The sequence below is a fragment of the Prunus persica genome, chromosome G3 (genome assembly GCF_000346465.2).
Source record: "Prunus persica cultivar Lovell chromosome G3, Prunus_persica_NCBIv2, whole genome shotgun sequence".
Lineage (NCBI taxonomy): Eukaryota > Viridiplantae > Streptophyta > Magnoliopsida > Rosales > Rosaceae > Prunus > Prunus persica.
The window spans coordinates 19,153,908-19,169,460 of NC_034011.1; the positions used below are offsets into that span (position 1 = coordinate 19,153,908).

General features: G+C 38.7%; 2 protein-coding genes across 2 annotated transcripts; one reads left to right on the forward strand and one right to left on the reverse strand.

Annotated features, from left to right (window-relative positions):
- On the reverse strand, nucleotides 2,663-7,147 carry LOC18784448 (probable receptor-like protein kinase At2g42960). The gene is made up of 8 exons (XM_007216689.2): nucleotides 6,512-7,147; nucleotides 5,149-5,899; nucleotides 4,937-5,041; nucleotides 4,617-4,739; nucleotides 4,345-4,515; nucleotides 4,128-4,257; nucleotides 3,751-3,960; nucleotides 2,663-3,263 (listed from the first exon to the last, which is right to left on the reverse strand). The coding sequence occupies exons 2-8, from the start codon at nucleotides 5,811-5,813 to the stop codon at nucleotides 3,132-3,134; spliced, it is 1,536 nt and encodes a 511-aa protein (XP_007216751.2). The 5' UTR covers nucleotides 5,814-5,899; nucleotides 6,512-7,147; the 3' UTR covers nucleotides 2,663-3,131.
- On the forward strand, nucleotides 9,876-11,577 carry LOC109948111. Its single transcript, XM_020560042.1, has 2 exons — nucleotides 9,876-10,953; nucleotides 11,277-11,577. The coding sequence occupies exons 1-2, from the start codon at nucleotides 9,876-9,878 to the stop codon at nucleotides 11,318-11,320; spliced, it is 1,122 nt and encodes a 373-aa protein (XP_020415631.1). The 3' UTR covers nucleotides 11,321-11,577.

Genomic DNA, 15,553 nt, shown 5'->3' on the forward strand with positions numbered 1-15,553 from the left:
GAATGAATCATTCACTCATTACAATTCTGAACTACGTTGGTTTGATCCATTCGAAAAGGTATGTAGGCAATCTAGAACTCAATTTATATATAACCGCCCAAATCTTAAATCCAAACAGATCCCTGGTTTATTCTTAACCAAATTCGTCTCAAACACAATTTCATATTGAATCCCTGGTTTATTCAGCTAAATTTACTCAAACACTCCTCAATACAATTCAAATCAAATTTTCCTTGCAATGAGTCATTTATTCATTGCAATTCTTTGAACTACGAGTGGTTTGATTCCTGTAAGGGATACGTAAGCACCTTGATGTTGGACGTAGGAGTAGCCATTAAACCAAACACACACGTTCTGTTTTTTTATGATAAATCAAAGGGTGTTCTCTTGAAGCAAGGGATTGTAATTAAGAGACACCGCGTCTCGAATGGGTAGAACCTAAAATAATAAGACCTCATTATTTAAATAGTGGTGGTGAAATTATGTTGGGAGGTTCACATTTTTCTTCAACAATCATTTTCTGTGTTTTGGGAAACTCCTCGCTGAGCGTATTTCTGAGATGTTTTTGTTCCCACAAAGCAGAAAACGCTGCCCCAAAACATTATTGAACGACACCTAAATTTTCTGGTCCTCACTTAGACTTAAAATGTAGACAACTTATATATTAAAGTAATTATAATGTAGTACGATAATATTGTTCACGTGTTATAATATAAATAGATATTTATTAATACTATTTTCTAAATAGGAGAAGTATACTATGTAGTCTACCCATTATGACACATGTACAATATATGCTACTTTAACTGTAGGATTCTATAATTCTCCATATATTGGTGGTGGTGAAGCACTAAGCTTTTGTAACACCAAACGTATGTAACTAGGAAAATTAATAAATTATTATCCCATTTGTTTGTGCTGGATTAGCGCACTGGATTGGCTTCAAATGGCCCAATCTTGTTTTTGCCGGTTGCAATGGGGACATTTATCCAGCCCACCACCATTTATCAGTCTTTTTAAAATAAAGTCACGTGCGGCCCACATATTTGTTTCCCTATCTACCTGAGACTCAGAAGAGAAGCAAATATTCATTTTCTTTTGTCTGTGAGTCGGGTGCGCCCAAAACCCATTAATAATCTAAAGAGGATGATGGTCTTCTTCTTGTTGGTGGTCCTTTCCACACAAGCTCCCAAATGTTTTGTTGCTCCACTTTTACATCAGAGCCAAAATGCACTCGACCATATGTTAATTTGACTATATTTACATATCAAATACTCTAATCTATAATTTTTTTATACAAGCAAACACAACTCGAAATCATTCTAATTTACGAGAAAAGGACTCGAACTTGAGTGCAAAGAGGCGGACTAATTCACGCAAACTCTAATCTAAATGAGTACATATTTACATTGGTTCTAGTGCACATTACAATATCTGATGCATGGCTTGCATGGGTCAAATGTGGGTCTGATTTCTTTTCAGGTCTTGACTAATTTACCACAATAGAAAAAAGGAAATAAAACGTGTACAAATTGAGGAGCTCAGTTAGAATTTAGGGTGCATAATTGAGAAGCTCAGCTCCCTTGGTCATGTATACGTCTGTGCTGTCCAATACCGACCAAAACAAAAAGTTATTGTTGCCATTCAAAGCTTCCAACCACAAAAAATCAAAATTGGGCTCAGCAGAAAATATCCAAAAGATGACCGTTGGACCCAAAAGTCAAAAAAGCCAGACAACTCAGAATTCAAATATAGCAGGCAAGGCAACCCATTCCGTGTATGATCATGATATATTCACAAGCCTCTCTTTGTCTGAGAGTTCTTGGAAACACAAAGAAAAACTGATTGTAGCAGGAAAACGGTCCACAGCAAAAGGACTTGTTGAATCTTGTCAGGCTGAAGCTGACACAATAATGCATTGCATTTTTCATACCACCCATCAATATATATTAATGACTCATTTGACTGAAATATTGCCATCCCAAAACATTGAATGGCTTCTTTCTTTCATCACTGCATAAAGATGAAACTGATACATCTATTGCTTCTTTCTGTTGTCAATTCATTTAAATTGAAGTAGCTTTTCTGATCCGTTAAGAACAGTACAATGCAAATAGGACCACATTGTAAGTTTATTAGGACCATTCTTGAGTGAGAGCGTGCAAGGAGAAGCTAGACTGAGAAGGAAATTATTTTCAAAAGGATGCTGCTTTCTTCCTTCCTTCCCTGTAAGGAGATATACGAATCATAGTTCGACGCATGAAAAAATAATTTATCAAAAACACAAAAAACACTTATGCACACATGTCACACTGCCACTGGCAGAAATATAAGAGCTTCTACTTATATGGTAAGAAAGGGAAATATTTCCCTTTTCAAAATGCAAATATCAATTCCCATATTGGGTATCTGTATTTTGTAAGATTTCTGTTAAAATGCAGGTCCAACAATTTATATATCAATCCTTCCACAAGACATGCTAACTTCATTATAGTTCATCAAAACCTGAACCTGGTTGCAAAACACACTTTAGGAGACAAAGCATTATAGGTTAAACTGAAGCTGTCACCTAGTGCATGTAAAGAGAACTGAAAAAAGCAACAAAATGGGGCAGCCATCATTCTACTGTAACAAATAGCAAGACGTACAACTGCATAAAGAGAAAAAGAGAACCATCATCATTCATCATCATTAATTCAATGCTTTGTTTTCTGACAGAAAATGAGATGACTTAAAAATAAAATTAATGAAAAAATAAATAAAGTAATTGGAGTTGTTCACCATCTGAAGAACAGTAATCAACTGATAATAGAAAGGGAAGAAATTACAATAAGTATGAAATAGACAGCCCCACTGATCCCCAAGAAACATATGTACAAAAGAGCCTAGCTCACTCTCTCTCTCTCTCTCTCTGAAAATTCCCTGCTTATGGAGTTGGGAGCACCTCTATTATTTCTTCAAGGATCAGGATCCAATGCTTCATGATCAAAATGGGCTATCTCCAATCGAAATCCTCTCTTAAATTTAGAATTTAAAAAAAAATAAACTTTGGATGTATACTGATGGGCTACTGAAACCTACTCTGGCAGGTGAGGAAGGAATCATTCATCAAGATCATGCGTTTGCCAGTCCTATGCATGAGTTGTCTCAGATATTTGACTCTCCAGATCCCCTGGCTTGTTTCCTACGTCAGCTGAGATAGAGTTTTCCTTCACAGATTCAATATCCATGCTGGTCGTACGACTCTTTCTATTCCTTCGATCCTGAAGTGTACAAGTTCAAAATAAGATTCATAAGATCACCCAAATTTTGATGAGCATGGGAACAAATAGCAGGACAATTTGGTCACTACATCTAGCAAAATGGGAAAGAAAACAGAGGAACATGAGGCAATAACGAAGTTAGCTAGGAAAGGAGTTTTTTCAGTTTAAAAGACTAAAAACTGACAATTATTTCGAATAAGTAAAGCCAAGCCAAGCCATTTGTGGTACTAAACTAGTCAACTCACAAATCCAGAACAATTCAAAGGAAGAATACCAAAGTGAACATTAGTCCCAAATTGGGGTCTAAAGTTCACCGCTCCACTATATAAGGCCATTTCTCTGCAACATCTTCTAAAGAACAAACACAAATTCCAAAAGAAAATTGAACCTACTCCGCATTTAGATAAGTAGTCTTATTGTTTCACGAAAACAGATGAATAAAATAAAGCAACAAAACTTATTTCCAGGGTAAGATGAAGATTAGAACCTCGCGAAATGGGTATTCATCAGCTTCAAGCATACGTACAACCTGGCTCATTTTGGGTCTGTTCTCTGCATCATGATCAACACACCTTAGTGCAACCAAAAGGGCACGTTTTAAGGCACGTGTACTGGGTTTAACTTCAAGGTTTGGATCCACAACATCCTCTGATCTTCTTGCACCTACCATCAATTTTAGCCACTCAACCAGATTGACCTGCCATGAGTATTAAGAAATGCTTCTCAAAAATCTGTACATAATAATAAAGCTTTTGATAATCAGTAAGAACCATGCATCATGAGGATGAGAATGAGAAAGAGTGAGAGGACTGCTGAAGGAAGTCACTATCAAAAATAGTAAACAATGGTTTTGAAATTCTGAACCTCATTAGCAGGTCGGCCATAGTCCACAGGGTCCCTTCCCGTAACTGCTTCAAGCAGGAGGACACCAAAGCTGTAGATGTCGCTCTTCTCATTTAACAAGCCAGTATTAGCATATTCTGGTGCCACATAACTGCACGATGAACCAAAATTTATGGTCCAATCAGAAGATACTTCGTAGATAAATTATAATAGGTTAAAAATATAAGAATTTACATACCCAAAAGTCCCCATCACTCTAGTTGTGATGTGACTTTCACCTGAACCCAAGAGTTTGGCCAATCCAAAATCAGAAACCTTGGCATTGAACTCATCATCAATCAAAATGTTGCTTGATTTTATATCTCTGTGGACAACTTTTGGTTCTATAGCTTCATGTAGATAAGAAAGCCTGCAATTCATATGTAAGTCATTTGTCCATTGGTTGGGATACAAAAATTAAATAAGAAAACTATCATATAAAACACATTTCAGTGAAAGATAAAAACTTACGCTTTAGCAGTACCAAGAATCACCTTCATGCGGGCCTCCCAAGTAAGGGTGCCATGTTGGCGCATGGCCCCATGTAGCCATTGTTCTAGGTTGCCATTGTTCACATATTCATATACCAGCATCCTGTGCAAATTGCAACACATTGCAACTTAGCAAGAACAAGAAAAACTGAACCCAAAACACAAATGTGAAGCTATACGCTAGGCAGAAAGAGAGGGGAACATTAGACAGAAGCCCTCCTAATGTGAAAATAGTAGACACGCCCAAGTCATTAGGAAAAATATAAGTAATTTAATATTAAAATAAAAGGTTAATAATACCTGTGAACCCCTTCTATGCAGTAGCCCAAGAGCCGCACAAGATTTTTATGCCGAACATGACCTATGGCCTCCACTTCAACCCTAAATTCTTTCTCCGCCTGCCCCCTGTATACCAGATCAAAAAAGCAACTATTAGAAAAGAAAAAGAAATTTAGAGGTTTCCTGAAAGCACGGTGATAACAAAGATGGCGCATTTGAGTTTATATCCTTACAAATTATTTAAGAGCTTTTTCACTGCCACATCAGTTCCATTGATCAGCCTGCCCTTGTAAACAACCCCATATCCACCCTCTCCAAGCACATTTTCTGCAGAAAAACGATTTGTAGCAAACTGCAGATCCCTAAGAGTAAACCAGTGGCCCCACCCAAGATGAGAAACTTCTGGCAAGCCAATTAAAGGAGAGGCTGTTACAAGTCCTCCATATGACAATGACGACTGCTTTCGCACATTCCCAGAGCTTCCTTCTTCCCCTGACTGTGAACTACATGCCCTCTCATGATGATAAATTGAGCTGCACTGACTCATGTTATCAGGATCACTTGATTTGCTCATGCCTAAATGGACTAACATCTTCTCTGAATTCTTATCACTTGCTTTCTCAGGTACTGAAAGAAATAAATTATCAGGGTGATCGTGGGTACTCTGAGCCCCAACCTTATCAACATTGATATCTTTAGAGATATTTGGTATTTGGGTGACTGGGAATTTGTCCAGTGATCTTCGAGATTTCCTCCGAAATGTAACCCATATAGATAAGAAACATAGGATTGAAACAATAAATGCGCCAACACATATACCAATTACAACCCATAGTTTTAAACCCAAAAATCCTATCTTCTTCGATAATTCCGCATTCAAAGAACTTCCGGATGACATTCTTATCCTCTGGATGCTATATATTGAACTTGGCTTGGTGTTCTAACTTTCAGTGCCAGAAAAAAAAAAATTTAAGACATTCCAACCTGGACATGAGAAACAAATCATGTAACTCAAAGCACGTGAAAAGGGTCGCAGATATCTGAGATTTCTAATTTGTAAGATGTGATTTTGCTGAAAAAAATGCAGGTTTATTATATTGGCAATATTAGTTAATATGTCTTTAACTAATCCATCGCATCCTATTCCTATGTAACACTCAAATTCCATAATTGATGAATAGATAATCCTGCAAAATTCAATCTGGAAATACTAGATTCTTAACTGTCTTCAAATATTAATCATATTAAAGAAGAACCAAAGGTGCCCAAAAGTAAGTAGAATCCGATACAATAACTGAGAAGATTGATGCTTTATTATTTTTAAAAGTTTAAGAAGCTTGATTACACTGGCATTAATGGTTTCACAAGCAAACAGTGAGTGAATACCAGATAAAACGCCGGCAACACTATAAATTTCAGATTCCATGTATAAAGCGAGCACATGCCCACACCAACATATAAAAATTAAATTCCAATTCTTCATAAAAGAGAAAGGGAAAATCTCAAACAGCATCACTTATGATCCAAGCAAGAGACCAATAAAGAGAAATGTGAGTGAGTCTGTGTAAAAAGTGTTTCAAAGAAGAAAGCATTTACCTTTGTAGCGATCTAAGCTAGCCCCCTTGATCTTCTTCCTTGAGAACCCAGAGAAGAAAAGAAGGGGCTTCTTTTTGAACCAAGACAGACTCAATAAGCATAGATAGGCCAATGCAGACCTGAAATAACTCGAACCCACCAAAACCCAGATGTCGAAAAAGGAAAGGTTTCCAGAGGAGTAGTTTACAAGTAGAGGGGGATGTGTCCTCAAGTGGGCCAAAAAGAATTCAGAGAAGCATAAAAATAAAAATAAATAAATTAAGAAGAAAAGAAAAAATAAGGAGAGGCAAGCCAGACAAAAATCTAATCTTTCAAGAGAAGGGCAGAGAAAATGGAAATGTGGGAGAAGGGGAGAGAGAAAGGAAAGGAAGACGTGAATTTATATATGTAAAATATGGGGTGGATTTTAGAGGAGCACAAAAGAAAAGGTGGGTAAAATGGTTGGTGGGTGTTTTGTCTGTGTGAAGGAGAGGGGCCTCCAAAGCAAGCTGGAAAGGAAGCTTGGCTTGGTTTGCAATGGAGGAAACCAGAGAATGAGAGAGAGACGGAGAGAGAAACAGTAAAGAAAAAGCAAAACTGAGGTGAACAGAGATGGGGCATTTATAGCTGGTTAAGAAAACAAATTGATTAAGCCAACAAAAGTAAAGTGGAATACATGTAGAGAGAGAGAGAGTCAACCCAACACTAAAACAGGAGGGAACTGCAAATCTAGCTTGCCCTAAGGTTTAGTTACCAAACTGCCCTCATGTCTTAAAGCAAATCCTGTTTGAAATGAAATCTTAAAATATTTAACTTTCAGGGAAGACAGAGACCGTAATAGCCTGTCATTGCATGCTTAGCAACTGACAGACAAATTGGAGGCGTGATGGAGGTCCATAAAACTTAGCTCCAGAGACTAAAATATATTTTTGTTTTTATTAATTAAGCATTAACAACCTTGATTACTTTGTCAATAAACTATCTTCCTTTCCCTTTTTTTTTTTTTTTTTTTTTTAACGAAGAAAGAAAGATATATTAAATGCGAATAGAGCAGTTTACATCATGGGCAAGGCAATGAACAACACACCATATGCTTGCTTTACCAGATGAAAAGCTTTGTTGTAGGCTTGTCGCTGTAACACCTCCACATTTTTTGGAGTTCTTATCATTTCAATTAATTACTTTTATAGTAAGAAAAGCATTTGTCCTTCTTTTTGGTAAATAATTTTTAACCATTTGTCTAGGTTAGGTGATTGGATCAAACTTCTATTTATATGGATAAGGTAATATTTTGTTGCTAAAAATAATGCCTTAACTCTTGCTTTACAAACCATTTAGAATGTATACTTGGAAAACAATAACAGAATTTTTTTAAAAATGAATATGCCTATGCATTTGCATTGCACACACATTCTTGAATGATATATTTGATAAAAAAAGAAGAAAAGAAAACTAATGAATTTAAATGTCAATAATCAAAGTCAGCATTGTTAGGCCCCTCAAATTCAAAGAAAATTTAACATACCATGGGTGGAATTTTGACCTTTTACATAAAGTAATTTCATTCTTAGAATAGAAGGGTAGACGAGACTCCAAATGCGTAGACGTTTATTTTTTCAGATGAAATAAATCATGAATTTGTTTTTTTTAATAAATGAAACGAGCATGTGAATTGTACCCCATGAAAAAACATATTGTCTAATACGGTACGGTGAATTTCATTTGTGCTTCTCACATCGCTCCGTGAACACTCCAATGAATGCATTAGTGTAGATACATTATTTTTTAACCAAAAACATACGTAAATAAGACTACCTTGTACGTAATAGTCATAAATCTATATAAATTTTCTTTAAGTTAATGTTTGTATGTATGTATCTTCACCCTTTTTGTGAAAATTAATATTAATTTGTTCCAACGATACAAATTTGTTGATGATGTCACATGTGGTTTTAAGCCTTCAAATTAAGATTTTGAAGAATCCTTGTGATAAATTTTAGTCACTCTATAATCCAAAAGATGGATTGCCGAATCTAAGTAAAATTATATCTGTATCTCGAGAATTCTTCTTATTATAAATTTGGGTTAATCAATAATTTAAAACAGGGATGTCCAAATCTTAGTAAATTTATATATGAGAAGTATCCCAATAGTTCTCCTTGTGATAAATCTTTGTCACTCTATAATCCAAAAAATGGATTACAGAATCTGAGTAAATTTATCTCCATATCTCAAGAATTTGATGTAGAGCTATCAAGATAAGGATTTCAATAATTGATGTAATTCAAAAAGAGGAACCACTATAGATATAGATGCATTACCAAATCTGAGTAAATTTATGCTTATCCAACTTTATATATTTTTTTAAATTCATGGAAAGGTATAATTATATGAGTTTTGACAAAACCAACAAAATTATTTAAAAACATGTTGCAACGGTTCTGAAGGGTAAAATTGTCAATTAGAACTTGATTATTTGACTAAACCTAACCCTGTAAACTTTTAACAGAGTAATTATAGTTTATGATAAACAAATGTGCCTTTCTTGATTACCATCATGGCTTGGGACTTGGGGTCTCATAAAGCCCCCAATTGGGAGAAGGAACAGAGTCTTTGATTTGAAGTCTAACTTTTGATTAAAAATAAATTAAAATATTTTGGGGATATTTTATTATGCTAACCCAAAACTTTAAAGTAAACCTATTGGATTGGGCCTTTCCAAAAGGGTTAAAAAAAAAAAAAAAAGAAGAAGCAACCAATGAGATTCATCTCAAAGGGCCCACATCAGAAATCTGTGAGGCCAAAATTTTGATTTGAATGGCCAATCCCATTCTTCCAATTGTTCTAAATCATGTGCTTTCACTTCCTTTCCATTAGCCTGTAATGGATTAGACCAAAATGGATATGATTTCCCACTGCACGTGCATGTCACGTGAGATGACATTGATATGACATAAATGACCCCCTTCACTTTCTAGTCAGCAGGCTCGAATCTAAGCTCGTGTCACCTTCTGTTCAGCCATTGCTGTAAAATGGTATTTTATTTTAAATTAATTCATCTATTAAAAAGAATTTGTTAACTGAGTGTGTTAAAGGAAAGAAATTGGTCAACTATTGTGATTACCTCAATCTTAGTAATTAGCTAAGTTTACGATCATTACAGCTACTGTGATTTACATACTTAGAATAGATTCCATGCTTACTTAGAATAGAACTTCCATTCTGTATAAATCTTGTACATCATGATCTCAAGGAATCAATACAATATATACAGCCTTCTACATTCTTTCATGGTATCAGAGCACCAACATAGGTGACTCTGTCCAGCACGTCTTCCGCTACCAAAACCAAACACACAAACAACCAACCTACACAGCCCATCAACATGGGTGATGAAAAATCATCCGGATCTGAAATCAACATGTCTGATCCACTTATCCTACACCATTCCGACTCACCCGGTCTGGTTCTAGTTTCGAAACCTCTCGAAGGCCATGACTATGGTCAATGGAGTCGCTCGATGCGAATTGCCTTGAGCGCTAAAAACAAACTAGGATTCATTGACGGGACTATCAAAGCCCCAGCAAAAACTGATGCCAAATTCTCCATTTGGCAGAGATGCAACGATATGGTGTTATCCTGGATTTTGCACTCACTACAACCCGACATCGCAAGCAGTGTACTTTACTGCACCAGCGCATCCATGGTGTGGAATGATCTTAAAGATCGGTTCTCACAAGGCAACGACTCCCGGATTTACCAAATCCGTCAAGAAATTGCCGAACATCGACAAGGCCATCTTTCGATTTCAGAGTATTACACCAAACTCAAGGCCTTATGGGATGAATTGGATTCATATCATGAACCCATCATCTGCACTTGCGAAGGTTCCACAACACGTGCTTCCAGAGAAGAGAAGGAGAGAGTCATGCAATTTTTAATGGGTCTGAACGAACCTTATTCAACTGTGCGTGGGTCAATTCTGATGATGTCACCGATCCCAGACACACGTCGTGTCCATGGCCTGATCCTCCAACACGAAAGGCAGCTGGACGTGGCAAATCGACAGACCGGATCCCATGCCATGCAAATCATACGTTCTGCAAACACCAAGGGCGGCACCAACCCAGGCAACTCGGCAGCAGCGGCGAAACCTTCTGGTGCTGGGGACGGAAAATACAGCTCCAACTTCAGGAAGTCTCTAAAATGTTCTTATTGTGATGGAGACACCCACACCATTGACACTTGCTTTTTCCTTAATGGATTTCCTGTAGGCCACAAACTCCATGGGAAGAATGTCAAGCCCAAAAACAAACGGGCTGCTTACACTACTGAAAAGGATCCAACCCCAGGGCCCCACGTCAAATCCAATGACAGCCCCACTTTCACTACTGAAGAATACAATCAACTGATCGCTCTTTTACACGATCGACCTGGTAATTCTCATCTTGCAAATGCAACAGGTATTGTTACATCAACCTGCAACCTTTCACAGCATGTCCCACTTTCAAATTTCTATTGGATCATGGACAGTGGAGCATCAGATCATATTTCGTGTTTTGCACCTTCACACAACACAGTCAATACTCAACATGATTTTGTTGGTTTACCTAATGGCGGGAAAGCAGCCATTAAAAACATTGGATCCATTAAAGTGTCTGACACCTTAACTCTAGATGGTGTTCTTCATGTACCACAATTCAATGTGAACTTATTGTCTGTGAGCAAATTGACACGAGGATTGCAGTGTATGGTGACTTTTTTTGATAAATTTTGTGTTGTGCAGGACGTGAATACGGGGAGGACGATTGGCCTGGGCAAGCAATTTAATGGGCTCTACTACCTCAAAGCCACCCAAAACCCACATCTAGCTCATCATGTTCACCACACCTCCCATCTTTGGCATCAACGTCTGGGACACCCATCCAACGCCCCTACTCAATTTCTTTCCAATAAATTTCCAGAAATTATCTGTGATAACAATCATGTTTGTGATATTTGTCCTTTAGCAAAGCAAACTCGCTTATCTTTTTCTCCATCTACTTCAATGTCATCTCATGCACCTTTTGATTTAATTCATTGTGACATTTGGGGGCCACATAAAATTCACAATCATACCGGTGCCCGATATTTTCTCACTATTGTGGATGATTTTACCCGTTTTACATGGATCCATCTCTTAAATTTTAAATCAGACACACAAGGGGTGATAAAATCTTTTTTCTCTTGGGTCAAAACCCAATTCAATCTTCATGTCAAAACCTTGCGTGCCGACAATGGGAGTGAATTTCTTTCCCTCCAACCTTTTTTTCGAGACACCGGTACCTCTTTCCAACACTCATGTCCATATACACCCCAACAAAATGGCATCGTCGAACGAAAACATCGCCATCTTTTAAATGTGGCTCGGGCACTCCGTTTTCAGGCCAATATTCCTTTACGTTTTTGGGGAGAAAGCTTACACACTGCATGTTATCTCATAAATCGCCTTCCAACACCATTACTCCAACACCACTCTCCATATGAACTTTTACACCACAAAACTCCTGATTATTCATTTTTACGAGTTTTTGGTTGTCTGTGTTATGCTACCAATCTCCTTCCCAAACACAAGTTTGATGCACGGGCCCGTCGATGTGTTTTCTTTGGTTATCCCCTTGGTCAAAAGGGTTATCGCCTTTATGACCTCAGCACACAAAAAATTTTTTCCTCTCGAGATGTGGTTTTTCATGAAAATATATTCCCTTTCTCTACCACACCACCTGAACCACAAACTGACACTATTGTCCTACCCACTCCAGCCCATGACCCCTTATCCCAGACCCAGGAAAGCCCCACCTATTCTTCTTCTCCTCACTCTCTTCCCCATCCGGCCCATAGCCCTCAGCCCTTGGCCCACGACCCACCCCTCACTTATTCACCCTCCCCATCTCTTATCCCACCCGTGCCCCCTATTCTCTCTGGTTCTTCTCCTTCATCACCGACGCCCACCCATGCATCTTCACCATCCTTCGATGCCACGACGTCACCCTCTCCGGCCCTTTCGTCCCCTCCACAACCTCTTCCTCCTTCTCTCACCGACGCCAATCCCATTTCTCCCGACCCACCTCTGCGCAAATCCACCCGATCTACCAAACCCCCTCCCCATTTCAAGGACTACCAAGCCCACCATGCCGCCCTGCTTGCTCCAGGAGTTCCTTCCCCCATCACGTCAGGTACTCGCTACCCCATCACTCGGTATGTCACTCATTCCAATTTTTCGGAACCTCATCGTTTTTTTGTCAACAATATCTCCCAATTGGTTGAACCTAACACTTATGAGGAGGCCCGTCACAACCCCCACTGGGTTGAGGCTATGAACTCCGAAATTGCAGCTCTGGAAGCGAACCACACTTGGTCGTTCGTTCCGTTACCAGCTGGCCATCGTCCGATTGGGTGCAAATGGGTTTTCAAACTCAAGTACAATTCTGATGGTACCCTGGAGAGATACAAAGCTCGCTTGGTCGCCAAAGGGTTCACCCAGCGTGAGGGAATCGATTATACTGAGACCTTTGCTCCTGTTGCTAAACTTATCACTGTCCGTTGTCTCCTCACTGTTGCCTCTGTTCACAATTGGCTGCTTCATCAGATGGACGTGCACAACGCTTTCCTTCATGGCGACCTCCATGAAGAGGTCTACATGCTTCCACCGCCAGGTTATCAACGACAGGGGGAGCACACTGTGTGTCGTCTCCACAAATCCTTATATGGTCTTAAACAGGCATCTCGAAGTTGGTTTCGTAAGTTTTCCTCTGCTATACAAAATATTGGTTTTTCTCAATCCAGAGCAGATTATTCTATGTTTACACACAAACATGGTAAATCCTTCACTGTTATATTGTTGTACGTTGATGATATGATAATTACTGGAAATGATGATGATGCCATACGAGATCTTAAACACTTCCTTGGCACTTGTTTCAAAATCAAAGATCTTGGACCTTTAAAGTATTTTCTTGGAGTTGAAATTGCACGGTCCAAATCTGGGATTTCTTTTTGTCAACGGAAGTATACACTGGATATTTTGGAAGATGCAGGTTTACTTGGTGCAAAGCCTACAAAAATTCCTATGGAAGCCAATGTTGCACTCATGCCTACAGGGAGTGACCCTCTCAAGGATCCTACTTGCTATCGCAGACTTGTTGGCAGGTTAATCTATCTCACAATAACAAGACCCGAAATCACATATGCGGTGAATACTCTAAGTCAGTTTATGCATGAACCCCGAATGCATCATTTTGAGACAGCACGTCGGCTCCTCCACTACCTCAAATGAGCTCCTGGCCAAGGGTTATTATTCCCTTCACACGGGCCCCTCCACTTGACAGCTTACTGTGACGCGGATTGGGCACGATGTCCTTTTACACGGCGCTCAGTTACTGGATACTGTATATTCCTTGGCAAGTCACTCATATCATGGAAAAGCAAGAAGCAAGTCACTGTCTCAAGGTCATCTGCAGAAGCTGAGTACCGCTCTATGGCAGCCACCACTTGTGAACTCACTTGGTTGCGATATCTCTTACGGGACTTACAAGTGGAACACAATCAGCCAGCCACCTTACTCTGTGACAACAAAGCAGCCCTCTACATTGCAGCCAACCCAGTGTATCATGAACGGACCAAGCACATTGAATTGGATTGCCATACCGTTCGTGAGAGAATTCAAAATGGGGAGATCAAGACAGTTCATGTGCAAACCAAACATCAAGTTGCAGATATTTTCACTAAGCCGCTACCTGCCCCCTTGTTCCAATCCCATCTTGGCAAGTTGGGTGTAATTGATATTCACACTCCAACTTGAGGGGAGTGTTAAAGGAAAGAAATTGGTCAACTATTGTGATTACCTCAATCTTAGTAATTAGCTAAGTTTACGATCATTACAGCTACTGTGATTTACATACTTAGAATAGATTCCATGCTTACTTAGAATAGAACTTCCATTCTGTATAAATCTTGTACATCATGATCTCAAGGAATCAATACAATATATACAGCCTTCTACATTCTTTCAGTGTGGAGTGGAGGAGGAATATTTTTCATGCTTCGGGGCATGGGGAAGCAATTTGCACCACAGAAGACAAATGTTTGCATATTCGATCTCGGACTTACAAATTTGGATAAGTTATATATATATTCACAGATTTGAACTGCTAAAACCTGGAAGTTGTCCATGCACTACTTCACAGATGAAATCCTGTTAAAGCTTTAACACTTGAGGTGTTGAGGTATTGAATTATCGCATGTTTGATCTCTTTGCATGTGGAAGTTAAGCATCTTCTTTTTGCCATATGAACAGCAAATAGTGGAAGTAACTCATACAATCAAAAGTTCGCTCTTTTATATTTTCAACTGCTAGGGTGCTTATGGTTGATGAAACAATAACATTCACTCTACATTCCCTCACATGGTATGATTTTTTTTTCTCTTTATTGGAGTGGCTCATGTTGTTCACAATACAAATGTAAACTTTGCAGCTGCTCTAATTGTGACAAGAAAGGAAACATGGCGTAGAAGGGCAATCTGAAATCGGGTGCAAGAATTTTGTGCTCTCACCAAAATTCTCATAAACAGTCACATAATATCTCTTATCGTAGGCAACGAAGATGTTGATGCCAAAAAATGGAAGACCACTATAGGACTCAATTTAGAAGTGATTATTTCTTCGGTCTTGTGGGCCCTTCGACAGAGGGGAGAGTAATCTGCAAAGAGAAGGGAAAGACCAAGGTTGTTTGACTCCTTATAAAGAAATGATTTTTGAATTCCAAATTGCTGCTGGACTTCTCATAAAGAAAGAATATGATTTATCTCTTTGTTTCCTTGTTGATCAAGAATGCTCAAGGGATCAAAACTCAAATCACTCCCCTTGTGCTGGACCCCCTATTTAATTTCTTCTTCTTTTTGGCTTACGGCAAGGATAAGAGACAGAGAGGCTTTGCACGTTGTGAGAGAGAGAGAGAGAGCCGATTGCGCCCCCTGAGAAGCCGAGGCCAGGTCAATTTTTTTTTCGATGGCCAGTTGACCGAT